General features: G+C 48.0%; 1 protein-coding gene across 2 annotated transcripts in view; it reads right to left on the bottom strand.

The window, feature by feature from the left end:
• Positions 1–21,883, bottom strand: part of SMARCD3 (SWI/SNF related, matrix associated, actin dependent regulator of chromatin, subfamily d, member 3) — a 163,143-nt gene that overhangs the window by 47,931 nt on the left and 93,329 nt on the right. Inside the window, exons 1-2 of one of the 2 annotated variants that reach the window (XM_040431810.1) lie at positions 14,179–14,339; positions 2,146–2,336 (exon numbers count right to left, since the gene is read on the bottom strand). In XM_040431810.1, coding sequence (XP_040287744.1) covers positions 2,146–2,336; positions 14,179–14,262 — 275 coding nt within the window. In that variant the 5' untranslated portion in view covers positions 14,263–14,339. Of the gene's footprint in view, positions 1–2,145; positions 2,337–14,178; positions 14,340–21,883 lie in introns of those variants that run through there. The other variant, XM_040431811.1, reaches the window with a different exon arrangement.

Consider the following 21,883-nt stretch of genomic DNA (forward strand, 5'->3'; position numbering starts at 1 on the left):
TGTACACACTGTACTGTGGAGGCTGCTGCAGTACTGAGCTCTGTACACACTGTACTGTGGAGGATGCTGCAGTACTGAGCTCTGTACACACTGTACTGTGGAGGCTGCTGCAGTACTGAGCTCTGTACACACTGTACTGTGGAGGATGCTGCAGTACTGAGCTCTGTACACACTGTACTGTGGAGGATGCTGCAGTACTGAGCTCTGTACACACTGTACTGTGGAGGCTGCTGCAGTACTGAGCTCTGTACACACTGTACTGTGGAGGCTGCTGCAGTAGTGAGCTCTGTACACACTGTACTGTGGAGGCTGCTGCAGTACTGAGCTCTGTACACACTGTACTGTGGAGGCTGCTGCAGTACTGAGCTCTGTACACACTGTACTGTGGAGGCTGCTGCAGTACTGAGCTCTGTACACACTGTACTGTGGAGGCTGCTGCAGTACTGAGCTCTGTACACACTGTACTGTGGAGGCTGCTGCAGTACTGAGCTCTGTACACACTGTACTGTGGAGGATGCTGCAGTAGTGAGCTCTGTACACACTGTACTGTGGAGGATGCTGCAGTACTGAGCTCTGCACACACTGTACTGTGGAGGCTGCTGCAGTAGTGAGCTCTGTACACTGTACTGTGGAGGCTGCTGCAGTACTGAGCTCTGTACACTGTACTGTGGAGGCTGCTGCAGTACTGAGCTCTGTACACACTGTACTGTGGAGGATGCTGCAGTACTGAGCTCTGTACACACTGTACTGTGGAGGCTGCTGCAGTACTGAGCTCTGTACACACTGTACTGTGGAGGCTGCTGCAGTACTGAGCTCTGTACACACTGTACTGTGGAGGCTGCTGCAGTACTGAGCTCTGTACACACTGTACTGTGGAGGCTGCTGCAGTACTGAGCTCTGTACACACTGTACTGTGGAGGCTGCTGCAGTACTGAGCTCTGTACACACTGTACTGTGAAGGATGCTGCAGTAGTGAGCTCTGTACACACTGTACTGTGGAGGCTGCTGCAGTACTGAGCTCTGTACACACTGTACTGTGGAGGCTGCTGCAGTACTGAGCTCTGTACACACTGTACTGTGGAGGCTGCTGCAGTAGTGAGCTCTGTACACACTGTACTGTGGAGGCTGCTGCAGTACTGAGCTCTGTACACACTGTACTGTGGAGGCTGCTGCAGTACTGAGCTCTGTACACACTGTACTGTGGAGGCTGCTGCAGTACTGAGCTCTGTAAACACTGTACTGTGGAGGCTGCTGCAGTACTGAGCTCTGTACACACTGTACTGTGGAGGCTGCTGCAGTACTGAGCTCTGTACACACTGTACTGTGGAGGCTGCTGCAGTACTGAGCTCTGTACACACTGTACTGTGGAGGCTGCTGCAGTACTGAGCTCTGTACACACTGTACTGTGGAGGCTGCTGCAGTACTGAGCTCTGTACACACTGTACTGTGGAGGATGCTGCAGTACTGAGCTCTGTACACACTGTACTGTGGAGGCTGCTGCAGTACTGAGCTCTGTACTGTGGAGGCTGCTGCAGTACTGAGCTCTGTACACACTGTACTGTGGAGGCTGCTGCAGTACTGAGCTCTGTACACACTGTACTGTGGAGGCTGCTGCAGTACTGAGCTCTGTACACACTGTACTGTGGAGGCTGCTGCAGTACTGAGCTCTGTACACACTGTACTGTGGAGGCTGCTGCAGTACTGAGCTCTGTACACACTGTACTGTGGAGGCTGCTGCAGTACTGAGCTCTGTACACACTGTACTGTGGAGGCTGCTGCAGTACTGAGCTCTGTACACACTGTACTGTGGAGGCTGCTGCAGTACTGAGCTCTGTACACACTGTACTGTGGAGGCTGCTGCAGTACTGAGCTCTGTTCACACTGTGCTGTGGAGCCGATGGTCGCCATGTGGTGCTGCGCCTAATAAAAGATGACCGTGACGTGGTCGGTGCAGCGCGCGGTGGATCCGTGGCCTCTCCACTGTCTAATAATGTGACATGGTCATCTCCACCATCATGAGATTATTAGTACTATTATTACCGCCATTGTTACTTTTCGCTCAGTATACTATTATACAGTTTATGATGTTTTTTATTATACTATTAGAATATTTCCCCGCCTCCTTCTCCGCAGTTTCCCGCTCACCTTCGGCTCCGCCCCTGTGTGGGCGTGGTTTGCTGCTGAACTTGCGGTGGAGCTGAGCGCTTTCTGGTTGGTTCCATCACTGCTGGCGGAATTCCAGGCCGGACAGATGGGCTTCCACCAAATGGGGGTCCTGGGGGGCCCATGGGAGCCCCCTGATGAGGCATTCGGGCCCCAGAGGGCATCCCAGGGCGCTTAGGAGACAAAACCGGGAAGGTTGTGAGTAAGTCTCTGTGCACACCACTGCATCGCTATAGCGCAGGTTAACACCTATTCTGGTCTGAAGAGCTCACTGCCACATGACCTATGACACACACGTGAGACACGCCTGGGACGTGTCCCTCGTCCCGTCCAAACATTCCCAAAATCCACATTTTATTGTGAAAATGCAACGTCCAAAGCTCGATCCAGAGGATCCACAAGAAAGCAACATCCGGCCACGGAGCCACTGATGAAGATCCAGATGGAGGGAAACGTCCGGCCACTGGTGAAGGTCCAGATGGAGGGAAACGTCCGGCCACTGGTGAAGGTCCAGATGGAGGGAAACGTCCGGCTACTGGTGAAGGTCCAGATGGAGGGAAACGTCCGGCCACTGGTGAAGGTCCAGATGGAGGGAAACGTCCGGCCACTGGTGAAGGTCCAGATGGAGGGAAACGTCCGGCCACTGGTAAAGGTCCAGATGGAGGGAAACGTCCGGCCACTGATGAAGGTCCAGATGGAGGGAAAACGTCCGGCCACTGGTAAAGGTCCAGATGGAGGGAAACGTCCGGCCACTGATGAAGGTCCAGATGGAGGGAAACGTCCGGCCACTGGTGAAGGTCCAGATGGAGGGAAACGTCCGGCCACTGGCGAAGGTCCAGATGGAGGGAAACGTCCGGCCACTGATGAAGGTCCAGATGGAGGGAAACATCCGGCCACTGATGAAGGTCCAGATGGAGGGAAATGTCCGACCAGAGAGCCACTGATGAAGGTCCAGATGGAGGGAAACATCCAGCCACTGATGAAGGTCCAGATGGAGGGAAATGTCTGGCCACTGATGAAGGTCCAGATGGAGGGAAACGTCTGGCCACTGATGAAGGTCCAGATGAAGGGAAATGTCTGGCCACTGATGAAGGTCCAGATGGAGGGAAACGTTCGGCCACTGGTGAAGGTCCAGATGGAGGGAAACGTCCGGCTACTGGTGAAGGTCCAGATGGAGGGAAACGTCCGGCCACTGGTGAAGGTCCAGATGGAGGGAAACGTCCGGCCACTGGTGAAGGTCCAGATGGAGGGAAACGTCCGGCCACTGGTAAAGGTCCAGATGGAGGGAAACGTCCGGCCACTGATGAAGGTCCAGATGGAGGGAAACGTCCGGCCACTGATGAAGGTCCAGATGGAGGGAAACGTCCGGCTACTGGTGAAGGTCCAGATGGAGGGAAACGTCCGGCCACTGGTGAAGGTCCAGATGGAGGGAAATGTCCTACCACAGAGCCACTGATGAAGGTCCAGATGGAGGGAAACATCCAGCCACTGATGAAGGTCCAGATAGAGGGAAACGTCCGGCCACTGATGAAGGTCCAGATGGAGGGAAATGTCTGGCCGCTGGGAAGGTCCAGATAGAGGGAAACGACCGTTTACAGAGCCACTGAGGAAAGTCCAGATGGAAGGAAACGTCCAGCCGCTGAGGAAGGTCCAGATGGAGCCAAATGTCCGGGTACAGAGCCACTGAGGAAGGTCCAGATGGAGGGAAACGTCCGGCCACTGGTGAAGGTCCAGATGGAGGGAAACGTCCGGCCACTGATGAAGGTCCAGATGGAGGGAAACGTCCGGCCACTGGCGAAGGTCCAGATGGAGGGAAACGTCCGGCCACTGATGAAGGTCCAGATGGAGGGAAATGTCCGGCCACTGATGAAGGTCCAGATGGAGGGAAATGTCCGACCACAGAGCCACTGATGAAGGTCCAGATGGAGGGAAACATCCAGCCACTGATGAAGCTCCAGATGGAGGGAAACGTCTAGCCACTGATGAAGGTCCAGATGGAGGGAAATGTCTGGCCACTGATGAAGGTCCAGATGGAGGAAAACGTCTGGCCACTGATGAAGGTCCAGATGGAGGGAAATGTCCTACCACAGAGCCACTGATGAAGGTCCAGATGGAGGGAAACATCCAGCCACTGATGAAGGTCCAGATGGAGGGAAACGTCTGGCCACTGATGAAGGTCCAGATTGAGGGAAATGTCTGGCCGCTGGGAAGGTCCAGATAGAGGGAAACGACCGTTCACAGAGCCACTGAGGAAAGTCCAGATGGAAGGAAACGTCCAGCCGCTGAGGAAGGTCCAGATGGAGCCAAATGTCCGGCTACAGAGCCACTGAGGAAGGTCCAGATGGAGGGAAACGTCTGGCCGCTGAGGAAGGTCCAGATGGAGGGAAACGTCTGGCAGGGCAGGTGCTGCGGCAATCCTCGATTTCGGTCTCTGACACCTCTGGATGGAGCTTTGGACGTCTGAGCTTTCACAATAACCCACTAGACGCCGATCACACATGAAACTGGAGTGTGAGCCAGGAGCAAGCGCACATGTATGACCATAGGGAAGCATGTGCAGGGAGGGGGGTCATGCACCTTAAAGGGGAAGTGTCAGCTTTAACACATCCACTACTTCCCATGTTCCCGGTCATATACATTATATATTGAAGATGATGAGTGTACTAAAGCAGAGGAATGCTTACAGGTCATATACTGTGGATGAGTGCAGTAGTGTCTCACCCCCCCCCCCCCCCCTCTCTCTCTCTCCCTGGTAGTTTCCCTCTCTCTCCCTGGTAGTTTCCCTCTCTCTCCTCGGGAGTTGTCGCTCTCTCCTCGGGAGTTGCCGTTCCCCCCCACCTCGGGTGGTTCCCCTGTCTCTCTCTCTCCCCGGTATAGTTCCCCTCTCTCTCCCCAGGATAGTTCCCCTCTCTCTCCCTGGGATAGTTCCCCCTCTCTCTCCCTGGGATAGTTACCCTTCTCTCTCTCCCCGGTATAGTTCCCCCCTCTCTCTCCCCAGTATAGTTACCCCCCTCTCTCTCCCCAGTATAGTTACCCCCCTCTCTCTCCCCAGTATAGTTACCCCTCTATCTCTCCCCAGTATAGTTCCCCTCACTCTCCCCCCTGGTATAGTTCCCCTCTCTCTCCCCGGTATAGTACCCCTCTCTCCCCAGTATAGTTACCCCTCTCTCTCTCCCCAGTATACTTCCCCCCCCCCTCTCTCTCCCCAGTATAGTTACCCCTCTCTCCCTAGTATAGTTACCCCCTCTCTCTCTCCCCAGTATAGTTACCCCCTCTCTCTCCCCAGTATAGTTACCCCCCTCTCTCTCTCCCCAGAATAGTTACCCCCCTCTCTCTCTCTCCCCAGAATAGTTACCCCCCTCTCTCTCCCCAGAATAGTTACCCCCCTCTCTCTCTCTCCCCAGAATAGTTACCCCCCTCTCTCTCTCTCCCCAGAATAGTTACCCCCCTCTCTCTCTCCCCAGAATAGTTACCCCCCCTCTCTCTCTCCCCAGTATAGTTACCCCCCTCTCTCCCCAGTATAGTTACCCCCCTCTCTCTCTCTCCCCAGTATAGTTACCCCCCTCTCTCTCTCTCCCCAGTATAGTTACCCCCTCTCTCTCTCCCCAGTATAGTTACCCGCCTCTCTCTCCCCAGTATAGTTCCCCCTCTCTCTCTCCCCGGTATAGTTCTCCCCTCTCTCTCCCCGGTATAGTTACCCCCCTCTCTCTCTCCCCGGTATAGTTACCCCTCTCTCTCTCCCCGGTATAGTTCCCCCCTCTCCCCCCAGTATAGTTACCCCCTCTCTCTCTCCCCAGTATAGTTACCCCTATCTCTCTCCCCAGTATAGTTACCCCCCTCTCTCTCTCCCCAGTATAGTTACCCCTCTCTCTCTCCCCAGTATAGTTACCCCTCTCTCTCCCCAGTATAGTTACTTCTCTCTCTCTCCCCAGTATAGTTACCCCTCTCTCTCCCCAGTATAGTTACCCCTCTCTCTCTCCCCAGTATAGTTACCCCTCTCTCTCTCTCCCCAGTATAGCTACCCCTCTCTCTCTCTCCCCAGTATAGTTACCCCTCTCTCTCCCCAGTATAGTTACCCCCTCTCTCTCCCCAGTATAGTTACCCCTCTCTCTCCCCAGTATAGTTACCCCTCTCTCTCCCCAGTATAGTTACCCCTCTCTCTCCCCAGTATAGTTACCCCTCTCTCTCCCCAGTATAGTTACCCCTCTCTCTCTCTCCCCAGTATAGTTACCCCTCTCTCTCTCTCTTCCCAGTATAGTTACCCCCCTCTCACTCCCCAGTATAGTTACCCCCTCTCTCCCCCCAGTATAGTTACCCCTCTCTCTCTCTCCCCAGTATAGTTACCCCTCTCTCTCTCTCCCCAGTATAGTTACCCCTCTCTCTCCCCAGTATAGTTACCCCTCTCTCTCCCCAGTATAGTTACCCCCTCTCTCTCTCCCCAGTATAGTTACCCCTCTCTCTCTCTCTCCCCAGTATAGTTACCCCTCTCTCTCTCTCCCCAGTATAGTTACCCCTCTCTCTCTCTCCCCAGTATAGTTACCCCTCTCTCTCTCTCTTCCCAGTATAGTTACCCCCCTCTCACTCCCCAGTATAGTTACCCCCTCTCTCCCCCCAGTATAGTTACCCCCCTCTCTCCCCCCAGTATAGTTACTAGGGATCGACCGATTATCGGTTTGGCCGATATTATCGGCCGATATTGAGGATTTTGACAGTTATTGGTATCGGCATCTATTTTGCCGATATTCCGATAACGTATTGGGAACACAGAACGCGCTGCTGTCAGCGCTCTCTGTGTTCCCTCCGCAGCACAGGGGAGAAGGAAGCAGTGTCTCCTCCCCCTGTGCTGCTGCCGCCAATGACAGAAGAGAAGACAAGAGGAGGGGAGGGGCTGTGGCCGCTGCGCCACCAATGAAGATAAGTCTTTCAATCATTCATATACAGGAGGCGGGAGCTGGCTGCAGAATCACATAGCAGGCTCCCGGCCTCTATGAGCAATAGCTGCGGTCCGCGGTAGGTAACTCCTCAGGTGCCGCGGATCGCAGCTACCGCTGATAGAGGTCGGGAGCCGGCTATGTGATTCTGCAGCCAGCTCCCGCCTCCTGTATATGAATGATTGAAAGACTTATCTTCATTGGTGGCGCAGTGCGCCCCCCCAAGCCCCCCAGTATTAATCATTGGTGGCGCAGTGCGCCCCCCATCCCAATCCCGGCCAATAGTAAAAACATTGGTGGCGCAGTGCGCCCCCCACCCAGTATTACTCATTGGTGGCAGTGGCCACAGGATCCCCTCTCCCCTGCTCCTCCGATCGGAGCCCCAGCTGTGTAAGCCTGGGGCTCTGATCGGTTACCATGGCAGCCAGGACGCTATTGAAGCCCTGGCTGCCATGGTAAGCTCCATGCTGCTGTGTGCACAAAGCACAGAGCAGCAGGGACAGTGCGAGCTCCTATTCACCCTGATAGAGATCTATCAGGGGGAATAGGACAAGGGTTCTAGTCCCTAAGGGGGCTAAAAGTTAGTAAAAAAAAAAAAACACAAAAATATTAAGTATAAATGAAAAAGACTTATAAAAAAAAATACATTAACAATAAACATATTAATTTTCAGCAGATTTGTGTAGGAATTTTTATTTTTTTCTCAAAAATAAAAATTCCCAGAATATCGGTATAAATTATCGGCTATCGGCCTGAAAGTTCACAAATTATCGGTATCGGCCCTAAAAAATCAATATCGGTCGATCCCTAATAGTTACCCCCCCTCTCTCCCCGGTATAGTTACCCCCCTCTCTCTCTCTCCAGTATAGTTACCCCCCTCTCTCTCTCTCTCTCTCCCCAGTATAGTTACCACTCTCTCTCTCTCTCTCTTCCCAGTATAGTTACCCCCCTCTCACTCCCCAGTATAGTTACCCCCTCTCTCCCCCCAGTATAGTTACCCCCCTCTCTCCCCGGTATAGTTACCCCCCTCTCTCTCTCTCTCTCCCCAGTAAAGTTACCCCCCTCTCTCTCTCTCCCCAGTATAGTTACCCCCCCCTCTCTCTCTCTCCCCAGTATAGTTACCCCCTCTCTCCCCCCAGTATAGTTACCCCCCTCTCTCCCCGGTATAGTTACCCCCCTCTCTCTCTCCCCAGTAAAGTTACCCCCCTCTCTCTCTCTCCCCCCAGTACAGTTACCCCCCTCTCTCTCTCTCTCCCCAGTATAGTTACCCCCCTCTCTCTCTCCCCAGTATAGTTACCCCCCTCTCTCTCTCCCCAGTATAGTTACCCCCCTCTCACTCCCCAGTATAGTTACCCCCCTCTCTCCCGGTATAGTTACCCCCCTCTCTCTCTCTCCCCAGTATAGTTACCCCCCTCTCTCTCTCTCTCTCTCCCCAGTAAAGTTACCCCCCTCTCTCTCTCTCCCCCCAGTATAGTTACCCCCCTCTCTCTCTCTCTCCCCAGTATAGTTACCCCCCTCTCTCTCTCCCCAGTATAGTTACCCCCCTCTCTCTCTCCCCAGTATTGTTACCCCCCTCTCTCTCTCCCCAGTATAGTTACCCCCCTCTCACTCCCCAGTATAGTCACCCCCCTCTCTCTCTCTCTCCCCAGTATAGTTACCCCCCTCTCTCTCTCTCTCCCCAGTATAGTTACCCCCCTCTCTCCCCGGTATAGTTACCCCCCTCTCTCTCTCTCCCCAGTAAAGTTACCCCCCTCTCTCTCTCCCCAGTATAGTTACCCCCCTCTCTCTCTCTCCCCAGTATAGTTACCCCCCTCTCTCTCTCCCCAGTATAGTTACCACTCTCTCTCTCTCTCTCTCCCCAGTATAGTTACCACTCTCTCTCTCTCTTCCCAGTATAGTTACCCCCCTCTCACTCCCCAGTATAGTTACCCCCCTCTCTCCCCGGTATAGTTACCCCCCCCCCCTCTCTCTCTCTCTCCCCAGTAAAGTTACCCCCCTCTCTCTCTCCCCAGTATAGTTACCCCCCTCTCTCCCGGTATAGTTACCCCCCTCTCTCTCTCTCCCCAGTATAGTTACCCCCCTCTCTCTCTCCCCAGTAAAGTTACCCCCCTCTCTCTCTCTCCCCCCAGTATAGTTACCCCCCTCTCTCTCTCTCTCCCCAGTATAGTTACCCCCCCTCTCTCTCTCCCCAGTATAGTTACCCCCCTCTCTCTCTCCCCAGTATTGTTACCCCCCTCTCTCTCTCCCCAGTATAGTTACCCCCCTCTCACTCCCCAGTATAGTCACCCCCCCCCTCTCTCTCTCTCCCCAGTATAGTTACCCCCCTCTCTCTCTCTCTCCCCAGTATAGTTACCCCCCTCTCTCCCCGGTATAGTTACCCCCCTCTCTCTCTCTCCCCAGTAAAGTTACCCCCCCTCTCTCTCTCCCCAGTATAGTTACCCCCCTCTCTCTCTCTCCCCAGTATAGTTACCCCCCTCTCTCTCTCCCCAGTATAGTTACCACTCTCTCTCTCTCTCTCTCCCCAGTATAGTTACCACTCTCTCTCTCTCTTCCCAGTATAGTTACCCCCCTCTCACTCCCCAGTATAGTTACCCCCCTCTCTCCCCGGTATAGTTACCCCCCCCCCTCTCTCTCTCTCTCCCCAGTAAAGTTACCCCCCTCTCTCTCTCCCCAGTATAGTTACCCCCCCTCTCTCTGTCTCCCCAGTATAGTTACCCCCCTCTCTCTCTCCCCAGTATAGTTACCCCCCTCTCTCTCTCCCCAGTATAGTTACCCCCCTCTCTCCCCGGTAAAGTTACCCCCCTCTCTCCCCGGTATAGTTATCCCCCTCTCTCTCTCTCTCCCCAGTATAGTTATCCCCCTCTCTCTCTCTCTCTCCCCAGTATAGTTACCCCCCTCTCTCCCCGGTATAGTTACCCCACTCTCTCTCTCTCTCTCCCCAGTAAAGTTATTCCCCTCTCTCTCCCCAGTATAGTTACCCCCCTCTCTCCCCGGTATAGTTACCCCCCTCTCTCTCTCTCCCCCCAGTATAGTTACCCCCCCCTCTCTCTCTCCCCAGTATAGTTACCCCCCTCTCTCCCCAGTATAGTTACCCCCCTCTCTCCCCAGTATAGTTACCCCCCTCTCTCTCTCCCCAGTATAGTTACCCCCCCTCTCTCTCTCCCCAGTATAGTTACCCCCCCTCTCTCTCTCTCCCCAGTAAAGTTACCCCCCCCTCTCTCTCTCTCCCCAGTATAGTTACCCCCCCCCCTCTCTCTCTCTCCCCAGTATAGTTACCCCCCCCCCTCTCTCTCTCTCCTCAGTATAGTTACCCCCCCCTCTCTCTCTCCCCAGTATAGTTACCCCCCTCTCTCTCTCTCCCCAGTATAGTTACCCCCCTCTCTCTCCCCAGTATAGTTACCCCCCTCTCTCCCCGGTATAGTTACCCCCCTCTCTCCCCGGTATAGTTATCCCTCTCTCTCTCCCCAGTATAGTTCCCCCCTCTCTCCCCAGTATAGTTCCCCTCTCTCCCCCCAGTATAGTTACCCCCCCCCTCTCTCTCTCTCCCCAGTATAGTTACCCCCCCTCTCTCTCTCTCTCCCCAGTAAAGTTACCCCTCTCTCTCTCCCCAGTACAGTTACCCCCCTCTCTCTCTCTCTCCCCAGTATAGTTACCCCTCTCTCTCTCTCCCCAGTATAGTTACCCCCCTCTCTCTCTCCCCAGTATAGTTACCCCCCTCTCTCTCTCCCCAGTATTGTTACCCCCCTCTCTCTCTCCCCAGTATAGTTACCCCCCTCTCACTCCCCAGTATAGTTACCCCCCTCTCTCTCTCTCTCCCCAGTATAGTTACCCCCCTCTCTCTCTCTCTCTCCCCAGTATAGTTACCCCCCTCTCTCTCTCCCCAGAATAGTTACCCCCCTCTCTCTCTCTCCCCAGTATAGTTACCCCCCTCTCTCTCTCTCCCCAGTATAGTTACCCCCCCTCTCTCTCTCCCCAGTATAGTTACCACTCTCTCTCTCTCTCCCCAGTATAGTTACCACTCTCTCTCTCTCTCTTCCCAGTATAGTTACCCCCCTCTCACTCCCCAGTATAGTTACCCCCCTCTCTCCCCGGTATAGTTACCCCCCCTCTCTCTCTCCCCAGTAAAGTTACCCCCCTCTCTCTCTCCCCAGTATAGTTACCCCCCCTCTCTCTGTCTCCCCAGTATAGTTACCCCCCTCTCTCTCTCCCCAGTATAGTTACCCCCCTCTCTCTCTCTCTCCCCAGTATAGTTACCCCCCTCTCTCCCCGGTAAAGTTACCCCTCTCTCTCTCTCTCCCCAGTAAAGTTATTCCCCTCTCTCTCCCCAGTATAGTTACCCCCCTCTCTCCCCGGTATAGTTACCCCCCTCTCTCTCTCTCCCCCCAGTATAGTTACCCCCCCCCCTCTCTCTCCCCAGTATAGTTACCCCCCTCTCTCTCTCCCCAGTATAGTTACCCCCCCCTCTCTCTCCCCAGTATAGTTACCCCCCTCTCTCTCCCCAGTATAGTTACCCCCCTCTCTCCCCAGTATAGTTACCCCCCTCTCTCTCTCTCTCCCCAGTAAAGTTACCCCCCCCCCTCTCTCTCTCTCCCCAGTATAGTTACCCCCCCTCTCTCTCTCTCCCCAGTATAGTTACCCCCCCCTCTCTCTCTCTCCTCAGTATAGTTACCCCCCTCTCTCTCTCCCCAGTATAGTTACCCCCCTCTCTCTCTCTCCCCAGTATAGTTACCCCCCTCTCTCTCCCCAGTATAGTTACCCCCCTCTCTCCCCGGTATAGTTACCCCCCTCTCTCCCCGGTATAGTTATCCCTCTCTCTCTCCCCAGTATAGTTCCCCCCTCTCTCCCCAGTATAGTTCCCCTCTCTCCCCCCAGTATAGTTACCCCCTCTCTCTCTCCCCAGTATAGTTACCCCCCTCTCTCCCCGGTATAGTTATCCCCCTCTCTCTCTCTCCCCAGTATAGTTACCCCCCTCTCTACCTGGTATAGTTACCCCCCTCTCTCTCTCTCCCCAGTATAGTTACCCCCCTCTCTCCCCGGTATAGTTACCCCCCCCCCCCCTCTCTCTCTCTCCCCAGTATAGTTATCCCCCTCTCTCTCTCTCTCTCTCCCCAGTATAGTTACCCCTCTCTCTCCCCCGGTACTTGTCCCCTCTTCCCCCCGGTAGTTGCCGCTCTCTCCCCCCGGTAGTTGTCCCCCTCTCTCCCCCGGTATTTGCTGCTCTCTCCCCCCGGTAGTTACCCCCCTCTCTCCCCAGTATAGTTATCCCCTCTCTCTCCCCAGTATAGTTACCCCCCTCTCTCTCTCTCCCCGGTATAGTTACCCCCCTCTCTCCCCAGTATAGTTACCCCCTCTCTCTCCCCAGTATAGTTACCCCCCTCTCTCTCTCTCCCCGGTATAGTTACCCCCCTCTCTCCCCAGTATAGTTACCCCCTCTCTCTCCCCAGTATAGTTACCCCCCCTCTCTCTCTCTCTCCCCAGTATAGTTACCCCCCTCTCTCCCCAGTATAGTTACCCCCTCTCTCTCCCCAGTATAGTTACCCCCTCTCTCTCCCCAGTATAGTTACCCCCTCTCTCTCCCCAGTATAGTTACCCCTCTCTCTCTCCCCGGTATAGTTACCCCCCTCTCTCCCCAGTATAGTTACCCCCTCTCTCTCTCCCCAGTATAGTTACCCCCCTCTCTCCCCGGTATAGTTATCCCCCTCTCTCTCTCTCCCCAGTATAGTTACCCCCCTCTCTACCCGGTATAGTTACCCCCCTCTCTCTCTCTCCCCAGTATAGTTACCCCCCTCTCTCCCCGGTATAGTTACCCCCCCCCCCCTCTCTCTCTCTCCCCAGTATAGTTATCCCCCTCTCTCTCTCTCTCTCTCTCTCTCTCTCCCCAGTATAGTTACCCCTCTCTCTCCCCCGGTACTTGTCCCCTCTTCCCCCCGGTAGTTGCCGCTCTCTCCCCCCGGTAGTTGTCCCCCTCTCTCCCCCGGTAGTTGCCGCTCTCTCCCCCCGGTAGTTACCCCCCTCTCTCCCCAGTATAGTTATCCCCTCTCTCTCCCCAGTATAGTTACCCCCCTCTCTCTCTCTCCCCGGTATAGTTACCCCCCTCTCTCCCCAGTATAGTTACCCCCTCTCTCTCCCCAGTATAGTTACCCCCCTCTCTCTCTCTCCCCGGTATAGTTACCCCCCTCTCTCCCCAGTATAGTTACCCCCTCTCTCTCCCCAGTATAGTTACCCCCCTCTCTCTCTCTCTCCCCAGTATAGTTACCCCCCTCTCTCCCCAGTATAGTTACCCCCTCTCTCTCCCCAGTATAGTTACCCCCTCTCTCTCCCCAGTATAGTTACCCCCTCTCTCTCCCCAGTATAGTTACCCCTCTCTCTCTCCCCGGTATAGTTACCCCCCTCTCTCCCCAGTATAGTTACCCCCTCTCTCTCCCCAGTATAGTTACCCCCCTCTCTCTCTCTCCCCGGTATAGTTACCCCCCTCTCTCCCCAGTATAGTTACCCCTCTCTCTCTCCCCGGTATAGTTACCCCCCTCTCTCCCCAGTATAGTTACCCCCTCTCTCTCCCCAGTATAGTTACCCCCCTCTCTCTCTCTCCCCGGTATAGTTACCCCCCTCTCTCCCCAGTATAGTTACCCCCTCTCTCCCCCCAGTATAGTTACCCCCCTCTCTCTCTCTCCCCAGTATAGTTACCCCCCTCTCTCCCCAGTATAGTTACCCCCTCTCTCTCCCCAGTATAGTTACCCCTCTCTCTCCCCCGGTACTTGTCGCTCTCTCCCCCGGTAGTTGTCCCCTCTTCCCCCCGGTAGTTGCCGCTCTCTCCCCCCAGTTGCCGCTCTCTCCCCCGGTAGTTGTCCCGCTCTCTCCCCCCGGTAGTTGCCGCTCTCTCCCCCCGGTAGTTACCCCCCTCTCTCCCCCCGGTAGTTGCCGCTCTCTCCCCCGGTAGTTGTCCCGCTCTCTCCCCCGGTAGTTGCCGCTCTCCCCCCGGTAGTTGTCCCGCTCTCTCCCCCGGTAGTTGCCGCTCTCCCCCCGGTAGTTGTCCCGCTCTCTCCCCCGGTAGTTGCCGCTCTCCCCCCGGTAGTTCCCCTCTCACCACTCCGTGCACCAGGAACTCGAACAGCCTGCTCTTGGTCGCCCTCCGCGCTCCCCCGCCGCCCTCCTCCGCCGCCGCCGCCATGTGTCCGGTGTCCTGTCCCCGGTCCCCGCTCTCCTCCCGCGGTCTCACTGCCCCCCCCCAGCTGCCGAATTCCTTCCACTGATAAGACAGGAATAGACCCGGGCAGCTGTCTAATGCCTGTCTCCTGCCGAGGACAGCTGTCTCTGCCTGTCTCTCCACACAGCCGTCTGTACAGAGACCCTGTCCGGACTGTCTATACCGTCACCCTGACTGTCTCTTCTCCAGACTGTCTATACCGTCACCCTGACTGTCTCTTCTCCAGACTGTCTATACCGTCACCCTGACTGTCTCTTCTCCAGACTGTCTATACCGTCACCCTGACTGTCTCTTCTCCAGACTGTCTATACCGTCACCCTGACTGTCTCTTCTCCGGACTGTCTATATACCAGCACCCAGACTGTCTCTTCTCCAGACCTTCTATATACCGTCACCCTGACTGTCTCTTCTCCAGACTGTCTATATACCGTCACTCTGACTGTCTTCACCAGACTGTCTATATACCAGCACCCTGACTGTCTCTTCTCCGGACTGTCTATATACCAGCACCCAGACTGTCTATATCCCGTCACCCTGACTGTCTCTTCTCCAGACTGTCTATATACCGTCACCCTGACTGTCTTCTCCAGACTGTCTATATACGAGCACCCTGACTGTCTCTTCTCCAGACTGTCTATATACCAGCACCCTGACTGTCTCTTCTCCGGACTGTCTATATACCAGCACCCAGACTGTCTATATACCATCACCCTGACAGTCTCTTCTCCAGACTGTCTATATACCGTCACCCTGACTGTCTCTTCTCCGGACTGTCTATAAACCGTCACCCTGACTGTCTCTTCTCCAGACCATCTATATACTGCCCCCCCCCCCCCCCATCTCTTCTCCGGAATGTCTATATACCAGCACCCCAACTGTCTCTTCTCTGGTCTGTCTGTATACCACCACCTATAGAATATGTGTATAATGTATCTATAGAATATATGAGAGATCACTGTGTATAATGTATCTATAGAATATATGAGAGATCACTGTGTATAATGTATCTATAGAATATATGAGAGATCACTGTGTATAATGTATCTATAGAATATATGAGAGATCACTGTGTATAATGTATCTATAGAATATATGAGAGATCACTGTGTATAATGGATCTATAGAATATATAAGAGATCACTGTGTATAATGTATCTATAGAATATATGAGAGATCACTGTGTATAATGTATCTATAGAATATATGAGAGATCACTGTGTATAATGGATCTATAGAATATATGAGAGATCACTGTGTATAATGTATCTATAGAATATATGAGAGATCACTGTGTATAATGTATCTATAGAATATATGAGAGATCACTGTGTATAATGGATCTATAGAATATATAAGAGATCACTGTGTATAATGTATCTATAGAATATATGAGAGATCACTGTGTATAATGTATCTATAGAATATATGAGAGATCACTGTGTATAATGGATCTATAGAATATATGAGAGATCACTGTGTATAATGTATCTATAGAATATATGAGAGATCACTGTGTATAATGTATCTATAGAATATATGAGAGATCACTGTGTATAATGTATCTATAGAATATATGAGAGATCACTGTGTATAATGGATCTATAGAATATATGAGAGATCACTGTGTATAATGGATCTATAGAATATATGAGAGATCACTGTGTATAATGGATCTATAGAATATATGAGAGATCGCTGTGTATAATGTATCTATAGAATATATGAGAGATCGCTGTGTATAATGGATCTATAGATATATGAGATCACTGTGTATAATGTATCTATAGAATATATGAGAGATCACTGTGTATAATGGATCTATAGAATATATGAGAGATCACTGTGTATAATGGATCTATAGAATATATGAGAGATCACTGTGTATAATGGATCTATAGAATATATGAGAGATCACTGTGTATAATGGATCTATAGAAGATATGAGAGATCACTGTGTATAATGTATCTATAGAATATATGAGAGATCACTGCGTATAATGTACAGTGGGGGAAATAATTATTTGACCCCTCACTGATTTTGTAAGTTTGTCCAATGACAAAGAAATAAAAAGTCTCAGAACAGTATCATTTCAATGGTAGGTTTATTGTAACAGTGGCAGATAGCACATCAAAAGGAAAATCGAAAAAATAACTTTAAATAAAAGATAGCAACTGATTTGCATTTCATTGAGTGAAATAAGTATTTGAACCCTCTAACAAAAAAAGACTTAATACTTGGTGGAAAAACCCTTGTTTGCAAGCACAGAGGTCAAACGTTTCTTGTAATTGATGACCAAGTTTGCGCACATTTTAGGAGGAATGTTGGTCCACTCCTCTTTGCAGATCATCTCTAAATCCCTAAGGTTTCGAGGCTGTCTCTGTGCAACTCTGAGCTTGAGCTCCCTCCATAGGTTTTCGATTGGATTAAGGTCCGGAGACTGACTAGGCCACTCCATGACCTTAATGTGCTTCTTCTTGAGCCACTCCTTTGTTGCCTTTGCTGTATGTTTTGGGTCATTGTCGTGCTGGAACACCCATCCACGACCCATTTTCAGTTTCCTTGCAGAGGGAAGGAGGTTGTCGCTCAGGATTTCACGATACATGGCTCCGTCCATTTTCCCGTTTATGCGAATAAGTTGTCCTGTGCCCTTAGCAGAAAAACACCCCCAAAGCAAAATGTTTCCACCCCCCATGCTTGACGGTGGGGACGGTGTTTTGGGGGTCATAGGCAGCATTTTTCTTCCTCCAAACACAGCGAGTTGAGTTAATGCCAAAGAGCTCTATTTTGGTCTCATCAGACCACAGCACCTTCTCCCAGTCACTCTCTGAATCATTCAGGTGTTCATTGGCAAACTTCAGACGGGCCTGCACATGTGCCTTCCTGAGCAGGGGGACCTTGCGAGCCCTGCAGGATTTTAATCCATTGCGGTGTAATGTGTTTCCAATGGTTTTCTTGGTGACTGTGGTCCCTGCTAATTTGAGGTCATTAACTAACTCCTCCCGTGTAGTTCTAGGATGCTTTTTCACCTTTCTCAGAACCATTGACACCCCACGAGGTGAGATCTTGCGTGGAGCCCCAGAGCGAGGTCGATTGATGGTCATTTTGTGCTCCTTCCATTTTCGAACAATCGCACCAACAGTTGTCACCTTCTCTCCCAGCTTCTTGCTAATGGTTTTGTAGCCCATTCCAGCCTTGTGCAGGTCTACAATTTTGTCTCTGACATCCTTGGACAGCTCTTTGGTCTTTCCCATGTTGGAGAGTTTGGAGTCTGCTTGATTGATTGATTCTGTGGACAGGTGTCTTTTATACAGGTGACTAGTTAAGACAGGTGTCCTTAATGAGGGTGACTAATTGAGTAGAAGTGTCTAACCACTCTGTGGGAGCCAGAACTCTTAATGGTTGGTAGGGGTTCAAATACTTATTTCACTCAATGAAATGCAAATCAGTTGCTATCTTTTATTTAAAGTTTTTTTTTCGATTTTCCTTTTGATGTGCTATCTGCCACTGTTACAATAAACCTACCATTGAAATGATACTGTTCTGAGACTTTTCATTTCTTTGTCATTGGACAAACTTACAAAATCAGTGAGGGGTCAAATAATTATTTCCCCCACTGTATATATAGAATATATGAGAGATCACTGTGTATAATGTATCTATAGAATATATGAGAGATCACTGTGTATAATGGATCTATAGAATATATGAGAGATCACTGTATATAATGTATCTATAGAATATATGAGAGATCACTGTGTATAATGTATCTATAGAATATATGAGAGATCACTGTGTATAATGTATCTATAGAATATATGAGAGATCACTGTGTATAATGGATCTATAGAATATATGAGAGATCACTGTGTATAATGTATCTATAGAATATATGAGAGATCACTGTGTATAATGTATCTATAGAATATATGAGAGATCACTGTGTATAATGGATCTATAGAATATATGAGAGATCACTGTGTATAATGTATCTATAGAATATATGAGAGATCACTGTGTATAATGTATCTATAGAATATATGAGAGATCACTGTGTATAATGGATCTATAGAATATATGAGAGATCACTGTGTATAATGGATCTATAGAATATATGAGAGATCACTGTGTATAATGGATCTATAGAATATATGAGAGATCACTGTGTATAATGTATCTATAGAATATATGAGAGATCACTGTGTATAATGGATCTATAGAATATATGAGAGATCACTGTGTATAATGGATCTATAGAATATATGAGAGATCACTGTGTATAATGGATCTATAGAATATATGAGAGATCACTGCGTATAATGTATCTATAGAATATATGAGAGATCACTGCGTATAATGTATCTATAGAATATATGAGAGATCACTGTGTATAATGTATCTATAGAATATATGAGAGATCACTGTGTATAATGGATCTATAGAATATATGAGAGATCACTGTGTATAATGTATCTATAGAATATATGAGAGATCACTGTGTATAATGTATCTATAGAATATATGAGAGATCACTGTGTATAATGGATCTATAGAATATATGAGAGATCACTGTGTATAATGTATCTATAGAATATATGAGAGATCACTGTGTATAATGGATCTATAGAATATATGAGAGATCACTGTGTATAATGGATCTATAGAATATATGAGAGATCACTGTGTATAATGGATCTATAGAATATATGAGAGATCACTGTGTATAATATATCTATAGAATATATGAGAGATCACTGTGTATAATGGATCTATAGAATATATGAGAGATCACTGTGTATAATGTATCTATAGAATATATGAGAGATCACTGTGTATAATGGATCTATAGAATATATGAGAGATCACTGTGTATAATGTATCTATAGAATATATGAGAGATCACTGTGTATAATGGATCTATAGAATATATGAGAGATCACTGTGTATAATGTATCTATAGAATATAGGAGAGATCACTGTGTATAATGTATCTATAGAATATATGAGAGATCACTGTGTATAATGGATCTATAGAATATATGAGAGATCACTGTGTATAATGGATCTATAGAATATATGAGAGATCACTGTGTATAATGGATCTATAGAATATATGAGAGATCACTGTGTATAATGTATCTATAGAATATATGAGAGATCACTGTGTGTAATGGATCTATAGAATATATGAGAGATCACTGTGTGTAATGGATCTATAGAATATATAAGAGATCACTGTGTATAATGATCTATAGAATATATGAGAGATCACTGTGTATAATGTATCTATAGAATATATGAGAGATCACTGTGTATAATGTATCTATAGAATATATGAGAGATCACTGTGTATAATGGATCTATAGAATATATGAGAGATCACTGTGTATAATGGATCTATAGAATATATGAGAGATCACTGTGTATAATGTATCTATAGAATATATGAGAGATCACTGTGTATAATGGATCTATAGAATATATGAGAGATCACTGTGTATAATGTATCTATAGAATATATGAGAGATCACTGTGTATAATGGATCTATAGATTATATGAGAGATCACTGTGTATAATGTATCTATAGAATATATGAGAGATCACTGTGTATAATGGATCTATAGAATATATGAGAGATCACTGTGTATAATGTATCTATAGAATATATGAGAGATCACTGTGTATAATGTATCTATAGAATATATGAGAGATCACTGTGTATAATGTATCTATAGAATATATGAGAGATCACTGTGTATAATGGATCTATAGAATATATGAGAGATCACTGTGTATAATGGATCTATAGAATATAGGAGAGATCACTGTGTATAATGTATATATATAATATATGAGAGATCACTGTGTATAATGATCTATAGAATATATGAGAGATCACTGTGTATAATGTATCTATAGAATATATGAGAGATCACTGTGTATAATGGATCTATAGAATATATGAGAGATCACTGTGTATAATGTATCTATAGAATATATGAGAGATCACTGTGTATAATGAATCTATAGAATATATGAGAGATCACTGTGTATAATGGATCTATAGAATATATGAGAGATCGCTGTGTATAATGTATCTATAGAATATATGAGAGATCACTGTGTATAATGTATCTATAGAATATAGGAGAGATCACTGTGTATAATGTATCTATAGAATATATGAGAGATTACTGTGTATAATGGATCTATAGAATATATGAGAGATCACTGTGTATAATGTATCTATAGAATATATGAGAGATTACTGTGTATAATGGATCTATAGAATATATGAGAGATCACTGTATATAATGGATCTATAGATTATATGAGAGATCACTGTGTATAATGGATCTATAGAATATATGAGAGATCACTGTGTATAATGTATCTATAGAATATATGAGAGATCACTGTGTATAATGTATCTATAGAATATATGAGAGATCACTGTGTATAATGATCTATAGATTATATGAGAGATCACTGTGTATAATGTATCTATAGATTATATGAGAGATCACTGTGTATAATGGATCTATAGAATATATGAGAGATCACTGTGTATAATGTATCTATAGAATATATGAGAGATCACTGTGTATAATGTATCTATAGAATATATGAGAGATCACTGTGTATAATGGATCTATAGAATATATGAGAGATCACTGTGTATAATGTATCTATAGAATATATGAGAGATCACTGTGTATAATGGATCTATAGAATATATGAGAGATCACTGTGTATAATGGATCTATAGAATATATGAGAGATCACTGTGTATAATGATCTATAGAATATATGAGAGATCACTGTGTATAATGTATCTATAGAATATATGAGAGATCACTGTGTATAATGGATCTATAGAATATATGAGAGATCACTGTGTATAATGGATCTATAGAATATATGAGAGATCACTGTGTATAATGGATCTATAGAATATATGAGAGATCACTGTGTATAATGGATCTATAGAATATATGAGAGATCACTGCGTATAATGTATCTATAGAATATATGAGAGATCACTGCGTATAATGTATCTATAGAATATATGAGAGATCACTGTGTATAATGGATCTATAGAATATATGAGAGATCACTGTGTATAATGTATCTATAGAATATATGAGAGATCACTGTGTATAATGTATCTATAGAATATATGAGAGATCACTGTGTATAATGTATCTATAGAATATATGAGAGATCGCTGTGTATAATGTATCTATAGAATATATGAGAGATCACTGTGTATAATGTATCTATAGAATATATGAGAGATCACTGTGTATAATGGATCTATAGAATATATGAGAGATCACTGTGTATAATGTATCTATAGAATATATGAGAGATCACTGTGTATAATGGATCTATAGAATATATGAGAGATCACTGTGTATAATGGATCTATAGAATATATGAGAGATCACTGTGTATAATGGATCTATAGAATATATGAGAGATCACTGTGTATAATATATCTATAGAATATATGAGAGATCACTGTGTATAATGGATCTATAGAATATATGAGAGATCACTGTGTATAATGTATCTATAGAATA

The sequence above is a fragment of the Bufo bufo genome, chromosome 5, assembly GCF_905171765.1.
Source record: "Bufo bufo chromosome 5, aBufBuf1.1, whole genome shotgun sequence".
Classification (NCBI taxonomy): Eukaryota; Metazoa; Chordata; class Amphibia; order Anura; family Bufonidae; genus Bufo; species Bufo bufo.